The following is a 25,333-nucleotide window of genomic DNA, read 5'->3' as shown; positions in this document are numbered from 1 at the left end:
AGTGTGTGTGTGTGTCTGTGTGTGTGTCTAAGTGTGTGTGTGTGTGTGTGCGTGTGTGTCTAAGTGTGTGTGTGTGTGTGCCTAAGTGTGTGTGTGTGTGCATGTGTGTCTAAGTGTGTGTGTGTGTGTGTCTAAGTGTGTGTCTAAGTGTGTGTGTGTGTCTGTGTGTGTGTCTAAGTGTGTGTGTGTGTGTGTGCGCGTGTGTCTAAGTGTGTGTCTAAGTGTGTGTGTGTGTGTCTAAGTGTGTGTGTGTGTGCATGTGTGTCTAAGTGTGTGTGTGTGTGTCTAAGTGTGTGTCTAAGTGTGTGTGTGTGTCTGTGTGTGTGTCTAAGTGTGTGTGTGTGTGCGTGTGTGTCTAAGTGTGTGTGAGAGTGTGTGTGTGCGCGTGTGTGCGCATGTGTATGTGTGTAAGTGAGTGTGTGTGTGAGAGAGTTAGGGTTACACATTACAACCTCGTTTCCCCCTCTGGCGCACAATTCCATGGATGAAATATAACGCCCCCCACCTCCCCCCAATCCAGGAGTGACCGGGGATGGGGGTGGGAGAGGCTGTCTAATGGGGTGGGTGGAAAGCCTCGAGTTTGGGGGAGCCTTTTGTCTTCACAGCTTCCCTTGATTAAGTCGGGGGGCAGGGAAAGTCGAGATTGCCAATTGCGGCCCTTAAAGGTGGCCCATTAAAGGTCACTGACAGACTCCCACCGTGGTGCCGCTCATATTCGAACAGGAGCTGCCAGGGCCCCCCACCACCTGGGCAGGCTGTTTGGGGTGGTGGGGGGGGGGGACCCGACAATTGGGCATCTTGTCATTCAGGTGAGGCCTGACCAGCAGCAGGGGCTGCCGCCACCGCCCCCCCCACCCCACCCTCTCCCCTCATCCACTTACCCTCCTAACACACCCTCCTCCCAGTCTTGTCGTGGGTGTACTTACACTGCATGGAACGCAGTGGGCCAAGAAGGCGGCTTTATCAGAACTTTCTCAAAGGTAATTAGGGCAATACACGCTGACCCATATCCCACTGAATCCCTACAGTGCAGAATGAGGCCATTTAGCCCATCAACTGGGCTTCCTCCAGCACTCCGGTTTCCTCCCACAGTCCAAAGGTGTGCGGGTCAGGTTGATTGGCCATGCTAAATTGACCCTAGTGTCGGGGGAATAATATGTGGAGTTACGGGAATAGGGCCTTGGGTGGGATTGTTATCAGTGCAAACTCAATGGGCTGAATGGCCTCCTTCTGCACTGTAAGGAATTCTAGGATTCTCCAAAGAGCATCTTACTCAAGCCCTGTCCTATACCCATAATCGTGGGCATTTAGCATGGCCAATCCCAGTAACCTGCACACCTTTAGACTGTGGGAGCAAAACAGAGCACCTGGAGGAAACCCACGGAGACACGGGGAGAACATGCAGTCTCTGTACAGACAGTCACCCGAGGCTGGAATCGAACCACGGTCCTTGGCGCTGTGAGCCAGCAGTGCTAACCACAGTGCCACCATGCTATAATAGCTTTTTCTTCTTAAAAGTTGACCTGTCAATCCAGATTCCCACCAGCTCTTCATCATTGAGAAACTGGTTTGAAGCCTGTCGATGAAAAAAATGAATCTCTGTAAGTGATGGCCAAAGATAGCACGTCAAACTCCAATGATGATTTGTTGCATTGGCTTGAAAAAAAGCATGGCAAGATCTCCACCCTGACCTTTCCATGCTGTGAGCTATGTTTAATGGTTGAGCTCTCAAGTATCTGTAATCACACTTCACTCTTTGGAGTGGTGTGAGGCCCACAATTCCAAACTCCAGCCCCTCCCCATTATTGATTCCTATCGATTTGTCCATCCAGTTCCGTCTGCAAACCCCGTGTTTGTGGTGAAGATCGGTTCTCAGAAATCAGATTCCAAGTCTGAAAAGGCTCCTGTGTTTTGGGAGGCCAGTGTGCTTTTCTCAGCTAAAGGATGGAGGCTGAGAGGAGGGCGGCTCTCTCAGTCGGGCGGAGGGTGTGATCCATCGTGGGGAAAGGTTATCTGATCACCAGTCATCAGAAAATTTGCATGGCGGCACAGTGGTTAGCACTGCTGTCTCACAGCGCCAGGAACCTGGGTTTGATTCCTGGCTTGGGTCACTGTCTGTGTGGAGTCTGCACATTCTTTCTGTGTCTGCGTGGGTTTCGTCCAGGTGCTCTGGTTCCCTCCCACAGTCTGAAAGACTTGCTGGCTGGGTGTATTGGCCATGTTAAATTCTCCCTCAGTGTACCCGAATAGGTGCCAGACTGTGGCAACAAGGGGAATTTCATAAGAACATAAGAAATAGGAGCAGGAGTAGGCCATCTAGCCCTTCGAGCCTGCCCCGCCATTCAATAAGATCATGGCTGATCTGTCGTGGCTCAGTTCCACTTTCCCACCCTCTCCCCATAACCCTTAATCCCCTCTCTTATCAAGAACCCATCAACCCGCTTCTTAAAAATATTTAGCGAGGCAGCCTCCACCACTTCAACGGGCAGAGAATTCCAGAGATTCACCACCCTTTGAGTGAAGAAGTTCCTCCTCAACTCCGTTCTAAACCGCCTCCCCTTTATCTTGAGGCTGTGCCCCCTAGTCCTACTGTCTTTTTTGAGCATTGTAACTTCATTGCAGCGTTAATGTAAGCCTTACTTGTGACTAATAAATAAGCTTTAACTTATTTTCCTACAGTCCGAAAGACATGATGATTAGGTGGATTGGCCATGCTATATTCTCCCTCAGTGTACCCGCACAGGTGTGGCGGACTAGGGGATTTTCACAGTAACTTCACTGCAGTGTTAATGTAAGCTTTACTTGTGACACTAATAGATAAACTTCAATTGCAACCTTGACTTTCACACTCACATCTGTGAGTTCAGGAGAAATATTCCACAGAGGTGATCTTCAGGTGGGCTCGCTGAACCTGCCACTCTGAGGGAGATGAATTGACACGCAGTTAAAACCGAAACACTTTGGGTTAATAGCAGTACAGGTATTGCTATTTATTTTAATTCATCTCTGTCAGAAGTCACGCTCGGTAAACCCCCTCCAGGCTAACACCCCAAATGATATTGTCAGCACTTACCATTTTAATAATATATTCCAAATGTCAAGAGAAATGGAAAATAAAAATAATGATGTGAATGTTGATAATAATTCTCTGTAACTGTTTGATTTTTGAAGGAAATCCTGGTGGTGACACATTCTTGAAGTTAATGGGATATGTTTATCCTCTTGCAATGGTTCATGCATGCATAAGCAAAATGATTAGAATTCTGAAGAATTGGGAACTGATGTTTCGCGACACCTGCTACAGGCTAAAGTATTGCCTGCCGTGTGTGAGGAGGTTTTTTTTTTGTGCAAGAAATTAGAAGAGTAACTGATCACCTCTGATTTTGGGAGCTAAGGGAATCAAGCAATACTGGGGATAGGGCAAAAAAGGTGGAGTGAGGTGAAAGATCAGCCAAGATCTCACTGAAAGATGGAGCATCCTCCAGGGACCATATGGTTTGCTCCTGCTCTTGTTTCTTAAGTTCTTAGGGCCACAGCAGAGTCTGGTAAGGTCACGCCACGGCAGATGGAATATGATCTCATGGAGATAGGATATCAGACACTGCTCAAAGCACAAAGAAAGTGCGGTAGCCGTAAATGCTACAGTCTGGTCTGACAAGCTTTTACTGTCATTTTCCAATTCTAGAAAATCCTGGCGTACAATCTAACCCTGCCCCTGCTGCAGACGTCAGTAACGCATGCCTTTCTCAAAAGATTTTGTGATACTTGTGTTTGTAAACTGCTGTGCACAACCCCAGGAGTGCCCCGAAACCCTTTACAATCAGTTCAGTGTTGCCTTTTTGAATTGTGGCCACTGTTGCTGGCAACAAATTTGTACACGGCAAGTTCTCGCAGCTAGTAATGTGGTATTAGCCAGATAATGTTTAATTACTACGTTGGTTGAGGGGTAAATTTCATTTGGGACGCTGGGAAGAACTTAAGACCACGAGAAATAGGAACAGGAGTAGGCCGTTTGGCCCCTTGAGTCTGCTCCACCATTCAATAGGAACATGATTGATCTGACGTTCCTCATGTCCACGTTCCTGCCCTTTTTCCATTACCCTTGATTCCCTTCCTGATCAAAAATCTATCTCAGCCTTAAATCTACACAAAGACTCTGTCCCCACTGCCCACTGCAGCAAGCAGTTCCAAAGATTCACAACCCTCTGAGAGAAGAAATTCCTCCTCATCTCAGACTTGAATTGGCGCCTCTTTATTCTGAGACTACGTCCTCTGGTCCTAGATTCTCCCATGAGGGGGAAACATCAACTCAGTATTTACCCTGTCAAGTCCACTGAGAATCCTGTGTGTTTCAGTGAGATCCCCTCTCATTCTTCTCAATTCCAGTGAGTAGAGTCCCAACCTGTTTAACCTTTCCTCATAACACAATCCCTCCATACTGGGGATCACCCTCTTGAACCTTCTCTGAACTGCCTCCAATGAAATAATATCTTTCCTTCAATAAGGGAACAAAAAGTGCTTCAGATGTGGTCTCACCAGTACCTTGTACGTACCCTCTGTTCTTTATCAAAATATTGCCATGGGGTCTTTTGCATCCAGTTTCATAATTGCATGATTTGCCCATTAACTGAAATGTTTTTGGATTCTGATCAAAAGTAATATTTAAAATTTACTGCAATAGATCCCACTATGTGCAATTATGTTGTGGCATTTTTATGTAGCGGTGCTTTTGAAGCACTTTTTGGTGAAGGGATACATTAGAACAGGACAAATGGGATTAAAGGTTATGGGGAAAAAGCAGGCTATTGAGCTGGATGATCAGCTATGATCATGATGAATGGTGGAGCAGGCTCGAAGGGCTAAATGGCCTCTACTTGCTCCTATCTTCTGTTTCTATGTCTAAAACACCCCGAATAAATATTCAAATCAAGTTTGAATAATGTGATTGGCTATTTAAGCAGTTACCAGGAACGTTGGAAGCATGGAACCATGGAGAAGTATAGCACAATAGGAGGCCATTCAGCCCTTCGTTTTGGCACTGGCCGAAAAATTAAAAAAAAACTAGCTGCCCATTCTAACCGTCCTGCAGCTGGTGTGGAGCCCTGCGGGTTACAGCACTTCGGGTGCAGTCCCAGGTACTTTGTAAATGAGTTGAGAGTTCCTGCCTCCAGTGTCAAAGCACGAAGTAAGATCCAGACACACAGCACCCTCTGGGTGAAGTCATTTTTCTTCATGTCCTCTCTAATCCTTCTCCCAATCATCTTAAAGCTGTGCCCCCTTGTAACTGACCTCCCCATTAGGGGAAACAGGGCACCCCTGTCAAACTCTATCTAATCAACACCATCCTATCCAGTATTTCCTCATTGCTGCAATTTTCCAGGTTTGGCAACATTCTTGTAAACCTCCTCTGCATTCTCTCCAGAGCGACTGTGTATTTCCTGTCATATTGGGACCTAAAATGTACCCAAAACTCCAGCTGTAGCTTAACCAGGGTTTTAATTATTTCCAGCACCACATCCCTCCTTTTGTGTCCTATACCTCACCCAATAAAGGAAAGCATTCCATTTACTTTCTTTACCTCCTTGTCCACCTGTCCTGCCACCTTCAGTGATTTGTGGGTGAGTACTCCAAGCTCTCTCACTTCCTCTACCCCTCCCCATAGCCGGTTATTTATTGAATATTCCTTTGCTTTGTTTGCCCTCCCCAGTTGCATTATCCTCACACTTTCCCAGATTGAATTCCATTTCCACTTCTCTTCCCACTCAACCAAGCCATTGATGTGATTCTGGAGTCGACAGCTGTCCTCTTCACTATCCCCTCCGCGGGCAATTCTACTCATCTGCAAATTTCCCAATCATGCCTCCCACATTTAAATCTAAATTATTAATACATACAAGAACAGTGGCACAGTGGTTAGCACTGCTGCCTCACAGGGCCAGGGACCTGGGTTTGATTCCCAGCTTGGGTCACTGTCTACTTGGAGTCTGCACATTCTCCCCGTGTCTGCGTGGGTTTCCTCCAGGTGCTCCGGTTTCCTTCCGCAATCTGAAAGACATGCTGGTTAGGTGCATTGGCTGTGTTAAGTTCTCCCTCAGTGTCTCTGAACAGGTGCCGGAGTGTGTCGACTAGGAGATTTTCACAGTAACTTCATTGCAGTGTTAATGTAAGCTGACTTGTGGCACTAATATTAAATAAATAAATGCATTTCATAGGGTCATCATCATTAGACATAGAAGTCTACAGCATAGAAAAAGTACAGGCGCCAGAGTGTGGCAAATAAGGGATTTTCACAGTAACTTGATTGCAGTGTTAATGTAAGTTTACTTGTGACAATAACAAATTAATGACCAGCAAGAGCCCCAACACTGAGGCCTGTGGAACATTACACTCATGAAAACATCCATCGAGCATCACCTTTTGTTTCCTGTTACTGAGGTGACTTTGGGTCCAACTCGCTAGCGTTCGCCCGTGTCCCATGGCTCTCGCTTTTGCTTTTCCCAGAATGGAAATGGAGTCTCCCATCGTGTTCGATAAAACCAGCGACGCATGTTGGTTTAAAACCTGATCCAAAAGTGCAGCACCTCCAACAGTGCAGCATCCTCTCAGAACTGCGCTAGGACGTGTGAGCCGAGGACTTGTGCCCAAGTCTCTGAAGTGGGGTCTTGAACCTGGGTGACTCAGAGGTGAGAGTTCCCCCCACTGAACCAAGGCTGACACTGGCATCTTATTTCCACGCTTTAGTTATTTATTTCTGCTTTGCTTCGCTCGGTGACATATCGGTCGCAAAAATAAGAAATTTGAAGACAGAGCAGCTTGTGTTACAGTGGGAGCAAGATGCTGCCTTATATGTAATAGATACGCGGGTCTGTCCCTCTGGGGTTGTAACCTTTACTTTCAACTAATGGATGGTAACGTGAGTAAAGAGAAACAAAAGGGAGAGTAAACTGATATATTCACGTGGGAGAAGTTAGTAAAGGCAACGTGCATTAAAGGAAACACGGACAAAATATAATAAAATGGCAATAAAGGACCAGTAAACAATACAACATAATGGAAATTTAAAAAATAATAAACTTTACCACGTGAAGAAACTCTGACTAAGCAAGCTCAGTATACATAATGAGCACATGAAGCACTCCAGACATTCTCTCTTCCACCTTCTCCCTTTGGGAAAAAGATACAAAAGTCTGAGGTCACGTACCAACCAACTCAAAAACAGCTTCTTCCCTGCTGCTGGCAGACTTTTGAATGGACCTACCTTGCACTAAGTTGATCTTTCTCTACACTCTAGCTATGACTGTAACAGTGCATTTTGTACGCTCTCCTTTCCCTCTGTATGAACGGTATGCTTTGCCTGCGTAGTGTGCAAGAAACGATACTTTTCGCTGTATGTTAATACGTGTGACAATAATAAATTTAAAAAAATTCAACTTCAGTTGGTTCACTGCGAATATGGAAGTTTGTTATTAAAAAGATGTAATCATCACACACGGCCCTTGGCTTGTGGAAACATGTCTTTTTGTCTCTTGTTGTTAACCTCGAGGGTGGATTGGTTTCTTCTGGGAAGCACTGGTTATGTTCTTAGGTTGGCAGCTAACCCCGACCCTGACACCACCTCCAGCAGCTGTCTGTTATCAGGCAGTAACATAAGAGGTTCCCCAAAGACTGTTGGAGGTGCTCTGCTCTGTCCTCCGTTCCACCCACTGTTCAATTCCTTTAGTAACTTTCTCAAGCAATAATAATTTGTTTGAGCACAAAATCAGCCCCGTCGTGTTTCCTGGTGCAGAGCAAAATAATTTTGTAACATCCTAGGCCTCAAAATAAGGGGGAAACAGATTTAGGACTGAGTTGAGGAGGAACTCCTTCATCCAAAGGGTTGTGAATCTGTGGAATTCCCTGCCCAGTGAAGCAGTTGAGGCTACCTCATTGAATGTTTTTAAGGCAAGGATAGATACATTTTTGATCAGTAAAGGAATTAAGGGTGAGCGGGCGGGTAAGTGGAGCTGAGTCAAAGGATCAGATGGCCTACTCCTGCTCCTAGTTCTTATGTTCTTAAGTTAGTGATGACATATCATGTCCAGTGCCATGCTGACTGAGACACACCCAGCCTCCATGTAAGGATAGCAGTACTAGAGGACACAGCCTGAAGATAAGGCGGGGGAGGGGGGGGCAGTTTAGATCAGAGTTGAGGAGGAGCTTCTTCACTCAAAGGGTGGTGAATCTCTGGAATTCTCTGCCCGTTGAAGTGGTGGAGGCTACCTCACTAAATATATTTAAGTTACGGGTAGATAGGTTTTTGGTAGGCAAGGGAATTAAGGGTTATGGGGAGAAAGCGGGAAAGTGGAACTGAGCCACTTCAGGTCGGTCATGATCTTATTGAATGGCGGGGCAGGCTCGAAGGGCTAGATGGCCTACTCCTGCTCCTATTTCTTATGTTCTCCATTTTGGTATTACACTTGTAGCTCCTTGTCAAACACTGGTGAGTTAACCAAAATGCTTTTGAATTCTGATCAAAAGGTTTTGAATGTTCAAAAATTTCACTAATTGGAGTTCCATCATGGTATTTCTGTGGTAAAGTTACTTTTGAAGCATTTTCAGTGAGCAGGTCCACCAAAATCCCTCTAAATATTTAAATTGCGCTTTAATGATATGACTGGACGGCATGGTGGCATAGTGGTTAGCACTGCTGCCTCACAGCGCCAGGGACCCAGGTTCAATTCTGGCCTCGGGTCACTGTCTGTGTGGAATTTGCACATTCTCCCCATGTCTGCGTGGGTTTCCTCCGGAAGCTCGGGTTTCTTCCGACACTCCAAATTGTGCAGGTTAGGTGGATTGTCCGTGCCAAATTGCCCCTTAGTGTCCCAACATGTGTAGGTTAGGGGGGAATTAGTGGAGTAAATATGTGGGGTTACGGGGAATAATGCCTTGGCGGGATGCTCTGTTGGAGAGTCAGTGCAGACTCGATGGGCTGAGTGGCATCCCTCTGCACTGTAGGGATTCTATGACTGGCTGTTTTATACATTACTGAGATCCAACCAAATTCAGTGCAAATTGAATCTCTGCCAGTGTTTGTAAAAACCAGTCAAAAACCAGTTAAACACTATTGGTATTTTGTCAGTGATGTCAAGGGGGTGAGAGATGGACTAAGGCTGTACAGAATAACTCCTGGCAAAATCCCTTGACTGACTTGTTAAAGATTTCCTCCGTTGATGTAATGATGCTGTAGTCGGTGAGATCACATCTAACACTGAGACTCTTTTCTCCATCCTGAGATTTGAATGGCTGAAAAAATTAAGAGTTTAAAAATAGTGCGTAAAGGTTGAAAGTGAGGCAGGTCTAACTTGCACCAAACAGTTCACAAAATGTGCGCTTCTGGGTGTGAATTGTAAAATGGAAACTGGGTTAACTTAAGGTTTTTCCTTCTTTATAATCTTCATAAGATTCTGTTTAATGGCAAACACTGACATGGTATATCGAAGTATCATAGAATCCCTACAGTGCAGGAGGAGGCCACTCAGCCCATCGAGCCTGCAATGGCAACAATCCCAACCAGGCCTCATACCCGAGATACCACATATTTACCCTGCTAACCCACTGACACTAAGGAGCAATTTATCACAGCCAGTCCATCTTTGGAGGGAACCGGAGCACCCAGAAGAAACACATGTAGACATGGAGAGAAAGTGTAATCTCCACACAGACAATAACCAAGGCCAGAATTGAACCTGGGTCCCTGGCGCTGCGAGCCAGCAGTGCTAACCACTGTGCCACCATGCCACCCACTGGGAATATTCCCAGTTTACTCTTGAGAACACATTCAATCCCTTAAGAATAAATCTAAAGTTCCTCCACCCAGCAGTCTCTTTTGCCATCAAACCAAGTTGCACACGATGACAAACCATTTATTTGCACAAAATGTGGGAGGAATGGGGCAGGTGTGAGGGCAACTATCAGGAATAATGAGTGCAATTTACATTAGTGCATACTAATCAAATAGCAAATTGGGGCTTATATAATTATTTTAATCTGAAAAGGCCATGCAACCATTCCTGCCAACATACCACACACAGTCATGGTCTATGGGTGTTTCTGACAAGGCTAGCGTTTATTGAACTTAGCATGGCCAATACACTTAATCAGCACATCTCTTGGACTGTGGGAGGAATCCAGAGCACCCAGAGGAAACGCATGCAATCACGGGTAGCACATGCAGACTCGGCACAGCTAGTGGTCCAAGCTGGGAATTGAACCCGGGTCCCTGATGGTGTGAGACAGCAGTGCTAACCACTTCACCATGAATTGAAGTAGTCTGAAATGTTGGTGTTTAGCCCAGGAAGTAAAAGTTGAAGCAATTGGGTAGCTGGATCCCTGAGCAATTGTTTGAAAGCTCATTATTATTCAAGACAAAGGAATACTGAAAGGAGAGTTGGAAAAGCTGGAGGTGGATCCTTGTTGACGACAGATGTGGGAAAGTATCGTTTGTAAGAAGATCACAAAGTGTGTCTTTTTGAAAGTGGAGTTTGGAAGCACATATGTGGAAACTGGAGTCCAATGAGTTGAGTTGGCTCCTGGTGTAATAATCATCTGGGGGGGGGGATTTGACAAGAAATTCACAGAAGCACAACTCTGCCACTGGGTTTCAGAGTGGGGTGTGGCTGCACCGACATGGCAGAAACACCTGACATCCCCCCAATCCCATTTACCATTTATCCTATGGACGGCACAGAGCAGAGATCCAAGTTCAATTCCAGTCTTGGATGACAATCTGTGTGAAGTTTGTACATTCTTCCTGTGTCTGCATGGGTTTCCTCCAGGTGCTCCGGTTGCCTCCCACAGTCCAAAGATACGCAGGGTAGGTAGATTGGCCATGCTAAATTGCCCCTTAGTGTCCCAAGATGTGTAGATTAGATGGATTAGCCGTGGTAAATGTATGGGGTTATAGGGAGAGGGTGGAGGTGAGGGCCTGGGAGGAATACTCCATTAAAGAGTTGATGCAGATTCGATCAAACAACTGGCCTCCTTTTGCACTGTAGGAAGATTATGGGTTCTATGATTTTATCACACTTAAAAGTAGTTTATTTATTAGTGTCACAAGTAGGCTTACATTCACACTGCAAAGAAGTTATTGTGAAAATCACTTAGTTACCACACCCTGGCGCCTGTTCAGATACACAGATGGAAAACTTAGCATGGCCAATTCACCTGGCCTGTGTATCTTTGGACTGTGGGAGGAAACTGGAGCAGCCGGAGGAAACCCATGCAGACACAGGGAGAACGTGCAAACTCCACACAGACAGTGACCCAAGCTGGGAATCGAACCTAGGTCCCTGGTGCTGTGAGGCTGCAGTGCTAACCACTGCGCCACCGTGGCACTCCTTGGCCCAAAGCCTTGAATGTTATGATGTGCCAAGTGCTCATCCAGACACTTTTTTAAAGGTTGTGAGGCAACCCGCCCCGACCACCCTCCCAGGCAGTGCGTTCCAGACCATCAGCACATTCTGGGTAAAAGATTTCCCCTCACGTCCCCTCTAGACCTCCTGCCCCTCCCCTTGAATGTGTGTGCCCTTGTGACTGACCCTTCAACCAAGGGGAACAGCTGCTCCCTATCCGTGCTGTCCATCATCCGTGTAAGCTTGTGCACCTCAGATCCATTGCCACGGCACAGGCTTGTATACAGAACATCCCTGGCTAATGTGTTTTTTGTAAAAGGGCACCAGGGGGATCCGAATAGACAAGGGGAGAGTTAATTAATTGAAAATAAACTACTTGTGAAGTTTACTGTAAGCTGTGAGGCCTCATGCCGCTTCGTGGTTAACTTGCCATAAACCACTGCAAACTGACGTGTAACCAGCAGTCAATAATTAGATAATAGGCCGTTTGTTTCCAGCTGCTGTAGATGGGGCTGTTTAAAAAGCGAAGACTATTTGATGCGTCCAGATGGTGGAAATTTGATGAGAAAGTGGTGGGGACTGCATCAGGCCAGCTGTCGGTGAAGAGAATAATTGTACTTGGTCACATCTCCAAGTCTCTCATGGGCTGTATGAGGCAATAGAGCAGCGCTAGGCTCACACTTTATCAGGTAGCTCATTTCTGATGGCGCCAGTGTTGTACTGCTCTACTGCCTCAAAATCATTAAAGGGTGACTCAGTATTTAGAACTGCGGCCTCACAGCGCCAGGGACCGGGGTTCGATTCCCTGCTTGGGCCGCTGTCTGTGCAGAGTCTTCACGTACTCCCCGTGTCTGGGTGGGTTTCCTCCGGGTGCTCCGATTTCCTCCCACGGTCCAAATGCTGGTTAGGTGCTAAATTCTCCCTCTGTGTCCCCGAACAGACGCCGGGGTGTGGCAACTAGGGGATTTTCTCAGTAACTTCACTGTAGTGTAAGCCCACTTGTGACCCTAATAAATAAACAAAAACGAAAAGAAATTGTGTGGAACTACATTCAAATGTCTGAGTGACGACAGGAGAATGGAGTTAAATTAGAATTTCAGAATGCTTGCCTTCTGGAGCATCGAGTATAAAATTTGACAAGTTATGTTGCAGCTGTATAAACCTTTAGTTAGGCCGCATTTGGAATGTTGCATGCCGCCACACTACCAGAAGGATGTGGAAGCTTTAGAGAGGGTGCAAAGAAGATTTATCAGGCAGTTATCTAGTCTGGAGGGTTTTAGGTATGATAAACTCGGATTATTTTCACTGGAAAGACGGAGGCTGAGGGGAGACCTGATAAAGGTCTACAGAATTATGAGAGGGACCGACAGGATGGAAAGTCAGGGGCTTTCTCCCCAGGGTGGAAAGGTTGATTACATGAAGGAGCAGCGCTCCGAAAGCTAGTGATTCCAAATAAACCTGTTGGACTTTAACCTGGTGCTGTGAGACTCCTTACTGTGCCCACCCCAGCCCAATGCCGGCATCTCCACATCTCGACTACAAGGGCGCACAGGTTCAAGGTGAGAGGGGATAAGTTTAGGGGAAAGTTTTTCACGTAGAGAGTGGTGGGTGCCTGGAATGCGCTGCCAGTGGAGGCGGTGGAAGCAGGCACACTAGCAACGTTCAAGGAATATCTTGATAGTCGCCCAAACAGGAAGCGAACAGAGGGATAGAAACCATGTATCGGCGCAGGCTTGGTGGGCCGAAGGGCCTGTTCCTGTGCTGTTTTTTATTTTCATTTTTGCCCATTCTGTGCGGTTTGATTTCTCTGGCCTTGACTTGTTGCCACCCTTCCGGTTTTTAAACAATTCAGAATGACAAGATTCCCTCTTTGGAAAGTATTTGTGGCTGCTTTAGGGTCTGGTTTTTTTTTTACACTCTTCCCTCACGGCTTCTCTCCCCCACATTGGTTTATGATAAAATATTCTATTTAAATTTTATCTGCCTGACAGCCACATAAGCAACGTGAAATCCATGCGTCTACAGTCAGGTGAACAAAACAATTTGTGAACAAGTGCTGAAGCATTGATACAAAATTAAAAATGTTCGGAACTTGGACCTGATGAAATTCTCCGAGGACCAGGGATATGGTGGAGATTTTCACTTTTTTTTTTGCAAAAAAAAACCCATATTCTTTTAAAAAAAAGGAATTAACTTTGCAGTAGAATGGCTAATCTGCAATGTGTTGCATGGCTAACGGCATACTAATATCATTCAGATGTCAACCAAGAAAGAATGTTCATTCTCTGAGTGGTGGAGTTCAGAATGACATTGTCACAGAATCAGGGGATGTATGTCGAGACCCAGTCCACTTGGGCAATCTTCCTCAGCTTGGTTCTAATTGATCCTGAGACTTTTAATCTGGAAGTGTGTTTTTATTGAGATTTTCTGCTCTCCCCCACACCCCCCCCCTCACTTACTTTTCAACCTTTAACCCCCTTCTGCTTCCTGTTAAGTGTAACAAGCATGTTATGAATGATTTAGCCTCTTGCTGCAGTTCGTACTTTGGAAAATTATGTTTTCGCTTTAGCCTTAGCCTTGAGGATGGCCCGGTGATGCAGTGGTTGGCACTGCTGCCTCACAACACCAGGCACCTGGGTTCAATTCCCAGTTTGGGTCACTGTCTGCGTGGAGACTGCACGTTCTCTCCATGTCTACGTGGGTTTCCTTTGGGTGCTCCGGTTTCCTCCCACAGTCCGAAAGACGTGTGGGTTAGATGCATTGGCCATGGTAAATTCTCCCTCAGTGTCTCCGAACAGGTGCTGGAGAGTGGTGACTAGGGGATTTTCACAATAACTTCTTTGCAGTATTCATGTAAACTTTCTTGTGACACGAATAAGTAAACTTAAGGTGTATGTCTTTGAAATCTACATGCTCCAAACAGTTAGCATGTGCCTTAGTGTCATCTCTCGTATGTACAATACGTGTGCAATTGTAGGATGTTGCAGACAGGAGGAGGTCATTTAACTTGTGTCTGTGTTATCCAGAGAGGTATCCAGGTTAGTCTCACGCTGCAACATTTCATATGCAGAATCCCTACAATGCAGAAGGAGGCCATTTGGCCCATCGAGTCTGAACCCACTCTCATCCCACCACCCTATCCCCTTAACCCTCTGCATTTAGCATGGCTAATCTACCTAACCTACACAACTTGGGACACTAAGGAGCAACTTAGCATGGACAATCCACCTGACCTACACATCTTGGGACTCTAAAGGACAGTTTAGCATGTCCAATCCACCTAACCTGCACATCTTTGGACTGTGAGAGGAAACTCACGCAGACATGGATAGAACGTACAAACTCCACCCAGACAGATTTCACCATAACCTTGAAAAAGAAAATTAAATCTCTTCAAATAATTGCCTATCAAAACTTTGATACGGATACTGACACCCCTCCAGGTCATGCATTCCTGATACATAACAAGGCTTTGTGCGATTTAAATTCTCCCTAATTCTCCCCCCTCGCTTTTTTGTCAATTATTTAACTTAATACCTGGTCACCAAATAACAAACAGTTTCTCCCGACTTTCTTTCCCTAAACTCCCCAGACTTTTGAATCCCTCCCTTTAGGTTTCCCCTTGCCTTCCCCACTCAGCAGGATTCAATCCCACATTGTATACAGGGAGCTGACTGCACCGTGCAGTCCACCACGATAGGATGGTAATTATTGACAGACAGTGAGGTTGGTGTGTGTGACACTTTGGCCGATAGGGCGGCTGATTCTTGTCAGTCTGGGTAGGGGATTCAATCAAAACATCCGTGTTTTCCCCCTTTAACACAGCTCTATTGTGTGCGGACTACCCACGTGCATTTTCCAGTGTCGTATTATTCCTGAGGTTAAGGTCCCTCATAGTGCTGGCAATCTGGTGAATTTAGAACAGTGTGCATCTGAGGGCTATTTAATTGTGTTCCAGAGGGATTTGGAATTTAATGAATTTATGCTAATAGTGGAACACTTGACTCATATTTCATTTCTCTAAAAGACTGAGAATTTAGTAGTCATGTTAGTAAATTTGCATAGTTTGTTTCCTCACGTGGATTCTTTGCAAAATGCTCACCTTGGTTGATCTACATTTGTTTAGCAGATGGATTCCGCGTGTACTCCCGCACCAATAACTTGTTCGCCGCCTCTCTCTGGGTCAACAGGCCTACGGAGCATACACATTTTAGTGACTTTATCTCACTTGAGAAGGAAAGGCAATCTGAGCGTGCCTGGTCTGCTGAGCATGCTTGTGAATAAAAGCCATCAACCTACCGCATTGATTTTAGTGGAATGATGTTATGCTGCTGCAATGAGATACCCCCACTTTGCAACGATGCACCAGGCGTTTTGCAGCATAATTCAGTTCAAGGGTTACGAGAACACAGCTGCCAATGTCTGCAGTTAAAATAGCTAATAGAAGTTAATGGACAAGTTGAGTTAAATAAAAAAGGATTAGCAATGCTCTAAAACCTATGCCCCAAAGGAACAATCTTGTTAATCCACAAAGCAGGCATTGTGTAAGGAATAGAATGGTGCTGACCGTCTACATTTTGGGTGTGTGTGTTTTACAATGAAGCGATTTGATGGCATCCATCCACCCAGTAACAGGCGACAGTTTATTAAACGAGCAGATCAGTAGTGAATATGTGAAACTTCAAATAAAACCAGAGTGAACCGATGATCTTAATCAGTAATGAAGCTTTTGTCGATAAACAACGTGAGAGGAACAAGGGTGTTAATCAGCTGCCCTCAATCCAACTCCTCAGCCTGATTAAATAATCTGTACTCGCGACTGTCAGTAATTCTTGTTTCACTTACAAAGGATGGAATTTTGCACTCCTGCACCCATAAATCCCCCCCCACCAATCCCCCTTACCATGTTATGCGGAGGTTGTCCGCCATTGGTTAATGGTGGGATCTTCCAGTCCTGTTGCTGTCAGTGGGATTTCCTGTTGATCAAACCCTCCACTGCTGGTGAAACTGCACCCGTGGGGGAGGGGTCACCGTCAGCGTGACTGGAAAATCCCACCGGTGGGAACGGCTATGAAATCGCACCCACATGTAGGGCGGGACTTTCCAGCCGAGCTCAGCCCGAAACCAGAAAATCCCGCCCGAGGTCAGCAGACCTTTGCATGGTCCACCTCACCCTCCCCACCCCCGCATGTTACAGTTCCCATGGCAGGCAGCATGGGAAAACTCCCCCCATAGTTATACTTCCAGTACAAGCTCATTAGAAACATTAGTGATGAGCTGATGGAAGTGAAGAAGTTTCAGTACGATGGACTGGGGGGGGGAATGTAATTCTGCTGGGAGGGAGTTCAGGGAACACAGATTGAAGATAATGGGCAGGATGAGATTTATTTTTCACACAGCGAGCTGTGACCTGAAACGCACTGCCTGAGGAGGCTCGAATCTCATTTGTGACCACTTCAGCCAGGCTAACGAGGTTGGCTCGCTAGAGTATGAACTGCCTGATGGGTCTTCCCTAAGTTAATCTGAGTTTGTTTATTTGGTTAGTATTCAAAAGAGATACCCGATGAGTCCTAACTGATGGTTAAATCAGGGAGCCTCGTGCTCCCTATTTTAAAGCAGGTGTGTCAGACTCCCAGCCTGCATTCAGCAACTGGAGAGCTGGCTGTGTACAGACGTATGGTGCTAATAAAGTAACTTGGTGACGGGACTTTTGCCATGTGGAGTTATTACATCATTCAATAGTGCTTTTAAAAGAGAATGAGCTAAATACTTGAAAAAGATTGAAAAAAAAACACAATGCAAGGTCCATGGAGAAAGAGCAGTGGGGGGGGGGGGGGGGCGGGGGTGGGTCTAACTGGAAAGCTCTTTCAAAGAGCCACACAGGGCACAATGGGCTGAATAGCCTCTTGTGCTGAACTGTTCAGTGATTCTATTCCCCTACAGACCTGAATGTTGATTGAGGTACAGGGAATTCAGAGCAGCGAAACAGGCCACTTGGCCAAACCCATCTACAGTCTTGCCATTGCCACATTTTGATTTGCTGATTGCTTTTAATGTTGTTTCTCTCTCTCCCTCCAGCTCAGCCCATCTGTCATGGACTCTGTTCTAAAGGGAACTTTCAACGCCACCCTGATTAACCCACTCCTGAAACCGCTGCCAATTCCAAGCCATCCTGACCCGCCACTATTCCAGGACATCTGATCCCAATCTGACTTTCCAATCACATCAAATGGTAAGTACAAACATTGAGAAGTCAGGCAAAGCCGAAGGGCCTGTTTCCCGGGCTGTTTTGTTCTTTGTTGTTAAAGCCAGGTGGTTCATCCTAGTGTGAGTGGCACGGTGGCACACAGTGGTTAGCACTGCTGCCTCACAGCGCCAGGGACTTGGGTTCGGTTCCTGGCTTGGGTCACTGCCTGTGTGAAATTTGCATGTTTTCCCCATGTCTGCGTGGATTACCTCTGGGTGCTCCGGTTTCCTTCCACACTTCAAAGATGTTCAGTTAGGTGCATTGGCCATGCTAAATTGCCCCTTAATGTCAGGGGGACTAGCCAGCGTAAATGCATGGGGTTATGTAGATGGGGACTGGTTGAGATTGTGATTGGTGCAGATTCAATGGGCCGAATGGCCTCCTTCTGCACTGTAGGAATTCTATGATTCCACGTTCTGACAGCAGTGCCATCATGACTGTCCCACAATATTTACTGGTTATTAACTCCGGTTCAAGGAAAAGATTTGTGCTTATTTATAAATGTAAAGAAATTGGGCTTTTTTAATCTTTCTGTGGGATGTGGGCATCGCTGGCTGAGTGAATATTTATTGCCCATCCCCAATTGCCCTTGAGATGGTGTTGGTGAGCTGCCTTCTTGAACCGCTGCAGTCCATGTGGTACAGAGCGCTGTTAGAGAGTTTTAGGATTTTGTCCCAGCGCCAGTGATGGAACTCACCCCAAGCCCAGAAAATCCGCTCCCCCCCCCCCCCCCCCCCGAGGTCAACGAACCTTTGCGTGGTCCATGTCATCCCACCCCTCCCCTGCCACTACAATTCCTGTGGAAAATGGTATGGAAGAATTCTGCCCAGGATGTTGAGTACCTTGGAGAGCAGCTTGCTCCCATGTATCTGCTGTCCTTGCCCTTTGAGGTGGTAGAGGTGTGGGTGGAAGATGCTGCCATAAGGGTGTGTCACTCTCTGGGGTTCCTCTTGCGGTTGAAGAAAGAAAGTCTGTGACCTGAGCTGACATGAACCTTGGCGACCACGCCCTACGTTTGGTACAGAAAGTTTAGCTTGTCCACATGGTTTACTCTGTAACTTCTGTCTGCATTGTTGACCTTGCAAACTCTCTCCTACAAAGAGAATTGCAGATGGTGCCACGGATGGGAATGTATTACAGGTCCCGGTATTTATTACTCATGTTATTTTTCCAGCCATTCTATTTACTTTGGACTATAGCCAGCCGAGGTCTCAGTCCTTGTTATGTCAGTAAGCCTAACCCTAATATCCCAAAACCGGAATTATTTGAAATTTGAAATGCAGTCGGAACCGAGGGTTGTGGCTAAAGGATGTTCGACCTGTGGTTGGTTAAGAACAAAATAGTGCAGATGCTGTAAATCTGATATAAAAACAGAAAATCAGCAGATCAGGCAGTGTCTGTGGAGAGAGAAACGTCAATGGAATGAATTTTAAGTGAGCATCGGAAACCCATTGTTGGGACCAGGAGCGGGTCCCAAGTCCATGATGGTTGCCACGGTGCCTGCTAGTGCAGCTTAATTTGTGTCATTGGTCACTTGCCATCTAATCAATGTTCGCAAGGTGGGAGGCCCAATCAGAGGGTCAACAAAACAGGACAACCAATAGACCCAACCGGGAGGGCGCTGGAGGGGCGGCTGAGGTGGCTGGGGTTGGGGGAGTGGGTGCAACCGAGGCAGAAAGATGAACGTGAGGGTACTCAAACGTGGAAGCTCACTCGGAAACCTGCTGAATGTTTAAAATTAAAGATGGCCCATGGGTGTGAGGACTGTCAGAGTGGTGGCAAAACCTCTCCACAACTGGATCTGGGAGCAGCCCCCCGTGTGCTTGAGGCTCATTCATTGGACCAGGAAGAGGGGATTCCATTGATGGTGCCCCCAGTTTGAGAATGGAAGGCCACTGACTCCCGGGATTCGACAGGGAGACTAATCCAACAACAAGGAGATGTCATTCAAGTCTCAAAATGTCACCTAAGTGGGGCCATTGGTTACTTGCCCCCAAGGAACCCCACCTGGAGATGGGACAGAACCTCAGAGTTGTCCCGTTGGTGATTTGTACTTACTTCCTGCCCCTGCCCCAGCCTCTCCCTGCCCTCAAATACGTGTCCACCAGGCTGGGTAAATTCTGGCCAATGTTTCACATCACTGATCTTTCTTCAGATCTGGTAAGTGTCAAAGAGGCAATAGATTTTAAACATGGCGGGAAGGGAGTGCGAGAGGAGAAGGTAGGGTGGAGGGAAGGCATGTTTATCTTTTGAAAGGCGATGGGACAAGTAAAGAAACAAAAAATGCATCTGGAAGAGGTGTAAATAACAATAACAGGATCATTATAAATACTGACTGACTGAGAAAATGGGAGTGCCAGTTATCAGCTGGAATTGTTGAACTCGGTGTTGAGTCTGGAAGGTTCTGAACTGGCTAATTGAAAGATGAGGTGCCGTTCCCGATGGATAACTCAAGTTCTTATAGTTTGGTAATGAAACCGCAAATTTTCCAGACACAGGAATGATCTCAGGCCTACTGATTATTGAGGTGGCACAGGGGTTAGCACGGCTGCCTCACAGTGCCAGGGACCCGAGTTTGATTCCCTGTTTGGGTCACTGTCTGTGTGCAGTTTGTGAATTCTCCCCGTGCCTGCGTGGGTTTCCTCCGGGTGCTCTGGTTTCCTCCCACAGTCCGAAAGACGTGCAGGTTAGGTTGATTGACCATGCTAAATTTCCCCTAAGTATCAGGGGGATTAGCAGGGTAAATATGTGGGGTTGTGGGGATAGGGCCTGGGTGGGATTGTTGTCGGTGCAGACTTGATGGGCCAAATGGCCTCCTTCTGTACTGTAGGGATTCTATGATTCTAACCGTAGCAATGGCCCTTTCCTTTGGGAAAAAGATGCAAAAGTTTGAGGTCACGTACCAACCGACTCAAGGACAGCTTCTTCCCTGCTGCTGTCAGACTTTTGGATGGACTTACCTCGCATTAAGTTGATCTTCCTCTACACCCTAGCTGTGACTGTAACACTACATTCTGCACTCCCTCCTTTCCTTCTCTATGAAAGGTATGCTTTATCTGTATAGCACGCAAGAAACATGTACAACAATAAATCAAATCAAATCAAAGAATTAAACCAGTGAAATGGTCACAGCTCACACAGGAACTTTCTTTGCCCTGTTTTAAATAGATAAAATTAAGCTCGTTGTCCCAGGCATTTGAGATCAAGGCCCAGTATAAATTAAGCTGTAAGTAGCTGCTTGGACCCTAACCTGAAATGAGAAAATCTTTGCAGGAAAAATGAATAAAAAGGGCAGTGAGGAGGGTTGAGCTCAGTGAGTGAGAACAAACAAAGAACAAAACAGCCTGGGAAACAGGCCCTTCGGCCCAACGAACCTGCGCCGCCATTTTAACACCACCAGTCCCCCCCCTCCACCCATGACCCTTATCTATTGTTTTATGGCCATCCACATTGAGGGAAACTAATTTAGGGACAATTTATTACTGCCAGTCAGCCTAATAGCACCTCTTTGGGGTGTGGGAGGAAACCGGAGCACCCGGAGAAAACCCACGCAAGCACGGGGAGAATGCGCAAACTCCCGCAAACACCGGCCCAAATCCATGTGTCTGCACAGCAATCAGCGATAGTCACTGAGCTGTCGTCTTGCCCAGCATCTGGTCCAGTTTAAGCACACACTAACGACATGAAGCACTAGGCCCATCTCGAACAACCAAGAGCAACCCCAGTACGACCCATCGCGTGTATGCCCCTCGTTGGGCAACAAGGCGGACCGACTTAAAACCTGTGAATGAAAAAGAGAAAAAAACATTATTATCATACCATATCCATTTACCTTACCAGGGACGCCCCAATGCTAATGAACCTTATTTAAAACAATCTCCTATATCCACCCATCTCCAACCCACTCATGTGCCTGTCTAAGTTACTCTTAAACATGAGTGGAGATGATTGAAAGGAATCTGGTCCTGGAAATGGCGATCTGTCGGGGCATGAAGCAGTCTGCGTGATTCACAAAGCCTGGTTCCCGTGCTATTATGGGAAGTAGATCAGCTAGCGAGCTCTGAGCAGAACTGTAGCTGCCCTTTCCTTTCCTGTAAATCTCCAAAGCCAGCAAGAAATTAGTAGAGTCGGCACATTGATCTTGCAAGGTTAATGTTAAGTTGGCAACAAAAGTTATTATTGGCCGATGAGATAGTTCAAAGAAGTTTTCCCGTGCTGGCCATTGTTACCTCTTGCAGTGCATTTGTCTGATGACATGTTGTAATTACTCTGTACCAGTGCTTTCATATTCAGCCCATTAATCTAATGGGTAAATGTCCCATTCTCTCAGTGTTAAGCATTTCACTGAAGTGTCCACAACTAATGCAGCCGCTGTTATTTATGTGCACACACACCGCTTTCCTCAGTCTTTCATCAGGAGGGGTCCTTTACTTCTTCAGCTAATCAAAACCAAATAACTCATGCAGTGTTTTGTCAGGAGTGTATAAATCAAGGTGTACTTTGCATGCACTTCTCTAAGCGCCCATCGCGCTGCCATTGTTGAAATGTTGACTGCACTGTTATACTCACCATTAGATAATTATCAGATTTTTTCCCCCAAAGGCACTTTGTCGCAGTATTCTTTAGGTATCACCAAGTGATGTTAGGCATTGTGTGGAATTTTACAGCACAGAAACTGGCCATTCAACCCAATGCTGGGATTTATACTCCACACCAACTCCCCCCCTTCCTTTCCTCATCTCGCCCTCGTACTGTCTCTCTCACATGTTTATCCAGCTTCCCCCTTCAATACCAATCCACCTCAGCCACTCCCTGTGGCACTGAATTCCACATTCTCACCTTTCTGGGTGTAATAAGTCCTCGGAGGCAGAAGTCCCTTCACAAAAATCCCTTCATGTACAAACTCTAACAGCAGTACATAGAGTGCTAGCGGTCAGCTGTCTACCTCTGGGGTGTCAGAGGAACTGACACTCCCGGTAAGTACAAGGCAAAGATTCCCTGACTGGCCCATCAATTGATTTGATTTTGATTTGATTTGATTTATTATTGTCCCATGTATTAACATACAGTGAAAAGTATTGTTTCCTGCGCGCTAAACAGACAAAGCATACCATTCATAGAGAAGGAAAGGAGAGAGTGCAGAATGTAGTGTTCCAATCATAGATAGGGTGTAGAGAAAGGTCAACTTAGTGTGAGGTAGGTCCATTCAAAAGTCTGACGGCAGCAGGGAAGAAGCTGTTCTTGAGTTATTGGATCCTTAATTAGGGAGTTCATATTCCAATAGACCAACCTCAATGGCCTGAATGTGGTCATTACACTGGGTAAGGCAGTTTCTTTTAAATTCCCTTTTTGGATTTATTTGTGATTATCCCAAATTGCTGAAAAAAGACATTTTGTCGAAGATTTTCGTCTCCCACTCATCAGAACCATTGCAAGAATACCGATGTCAGGGGGAACAACAGCTTTATACAGTATGGGGACAGAGGGCCGAATGGTTGGCAAGTGAACTCTGGCAGAGTCTCATGAATGGTAAACAACTCACGATCGGGCCTAAGCTCGTCACTCACAGCCCTGAGAAGTGCCCGGTCCAGCTCGGATTGCCCCGGAAGGGTGAGGTGTCTCAAAATGGAGCACCAGGTGAAGCGAGCTGTTATTATGCAGGAACAACTCGAGTGGTGTTCACCACTAACAGAATGCTGCCGTTGTGGAAGTTAGGTTACAAACAGTTGTGAAAGTTAAAAGTTCCGTAATTGTCAAAAAAAAGAAATTCGAGTAATGGGAAACGATTGTTAGCCAAGCAAGGCCTTCAACGTAAGCAAGGCCTTCAAGTAAGGTCAACGCTCAGGTACTGAAGATAAGCAACTAAATCTAGAAACCTTTTTCCATAAACACTGCATTCTAAGACTAGGACACAGGATAAAAACGAAGAACAAATGACCATGACAATTACCAAAAAGCAAGATATGGGGACATATTATGCTAATGAGGGATGGGTAGGAGACAGTTTTCTATTGGATAAGGGCAAAAGGCTATTGGTGGATATGTATGCAAATGGAGAATTAGCAAGTTGCTCATTCCTCATTTGCTATAATTAACTATAACCAATGTATTTTCTGTATGAGTCAGCAGAACACCCTGCAATGCTGGGAGCTACACTGTGTTCTCACTTGTGCACAAGTTATTAAAGCTTGGAAATGGGGTATTTTGGATTGAAGTGTTGTTTGTCTCCAAGTTGACAGCAGTTTAAGTGTTGTCTAAACATTAAGTCTACAACACCGTCAAGCCTAAAAGATGTTTTACCCATCAGATAAATGAATAACATGGTATATGAATCTCAGTGCCAGTGTGATGCTAGACTGGTGGATCATATCAAATAACAAGTCCCTTTCACTGTGCACAAGATACAGACTGTACCCGAGAGCGTACCTGTTTGCAAAACTCAAAACAGAGGGGCCCGATTTTACCATTGCCCCGTGCCCATTTTCAGTCTCGAAAACGTGGTAGAGTCGGGTGTGAGGCCGTTAACGCGATCCGCACCCGTGTCCGCGCAGGTAAGCCTGCGAAACCCAGGAAGAGCGGCGATTCGATTCGCTCTCAAGACAGGTTCAACGGTGATTAAAATGTATTTGCATGCATCTAAATTGAATTAATGAGCTGCCCGCCCCAACTTTATCAGTATTTTCCACCTTTACCACTGTGTCTGCCGATCCGGAACCGCTCCGTAACGGACCTGCTGAATAAAAGCCTGAAATCGGGCGCTCCAGCTGCTGAAGAGAGAGTTTGGAGCTTCCAACGGCTCCCAGACTCAGATCAGTGATGGGGGGGGGAGGGAGGGAGGGAGGTGGGTCAGATCATTCTCTGCTTGGGGGAGGGGGAAGGGAGTGAGGCCAGGTCATTATCTTGTCTGGGGGGGGGTGGTGGGGAGAAAGTGGGTCAGACGTATCTGTGATGGGGAGGATGGGGGTTGAGTGAGGCTGGACCATTCTCTACGGGGGAGATGACTGAGGGCAGATCATTGTCTTGGGGGGAGTGGTTGGTGATTGAGGCCAGACTATTTCCTCGGTGGGGGGGCGGGTAGTAAGTGAGACCAGATCGTTGTTGGGGGTGGGGGGAGAACAGGAGGAGGGAGACGGCTAATACGTATCTCAGGCACGGAGAGGGGCGGGCAGATGGATCTCTGATGGGGGAGGTGCAGATGGACCTTTAGTGGAGGCGGGGGGGGGGTGGGTAGATGGATCTCTGGAGGGGGAGGCAGCTGGATCTCCAATGGGGGAGCTGGGGAGTCTGCCGCCACTCTGCGGGCGATCGGTTTGGGGAGAGGAGGGCAGGGGTGGCGATCGGTCTGGGTAGTGGGGTGTGTATAAGGGAGACAGTGATGTGTGTGGGTAATGGGGGGGTGGATAAGAGGGACAGTGATGTGTATGGGTGCTGGGGGCGGGGGAGGGGCGGGTGCAAGGGTGGGGAGGGTGGGGGGGGAGGTGGAGGGGTGGCGGGTGGGTGGGTGGTTGGGGAGGGGTGTGCCTGGAAGCAGATTTCTAAGTCGGATCTACATTATGCCCAGATTTGGCACTTAGAATGAAAATGGTAAAATCAGGCCCGAAGTGTCCAACATTAGAGGCAATTCCACAGTTGGACAACAGTTGCTGAACGGGTTTATAAAATAATGAGGGGCACAGATCAGCTAGATAGTCAATAT

The 25,333-nt window shown here is 46.5% G+C and overlaps 1 protein-coding gene across 1 annotated transcript in view; it reads left to right on the top strand.

The window, feature by feature from the left end:
• The window catches only part of stpg2 (sperm-tail PG-rich repeat containing 2), a 327,666-nt gene that overhangs the window by 295,917 nt on the left and 6,416 nt on the right, over nt 1–25,333 (top strand). The window contains exon 13 of the mRNA XM_080200232.1: nt 17,469–17,622. Coding sequence (XP_080056358.1) covers nt 17,469–17,591 — 123 coding nt within the window. The 3' untranslated portion in view covers nt 17,592–17,622. The remainder of the gene's footprint in view (nt 1–17,468; nt 17,623–25,333) is intronic.

This window comes from Carcharhinus amblyrhynchos, chromosome 1 (assembly GCF_965287045.1).
Source record: "Carcharhinus amblyrhynchos chromosome 1, sCarAmb.v2.hapA, whole genome shotgun sequence".
Classification (NCBI taxonomy): Eukaryota; Metazoa; Chordata; class Chondrichthyes; order Carcharhiniformes; family Carcharhinidae; genus Carcharhinus; species Carcharhinus amblyrhynchos.
The sequence above is the reverse complement of the archived record's forward strand: the minus strand, read 5'-3'. Positions and strand labels throughout refer to the sequence as shown.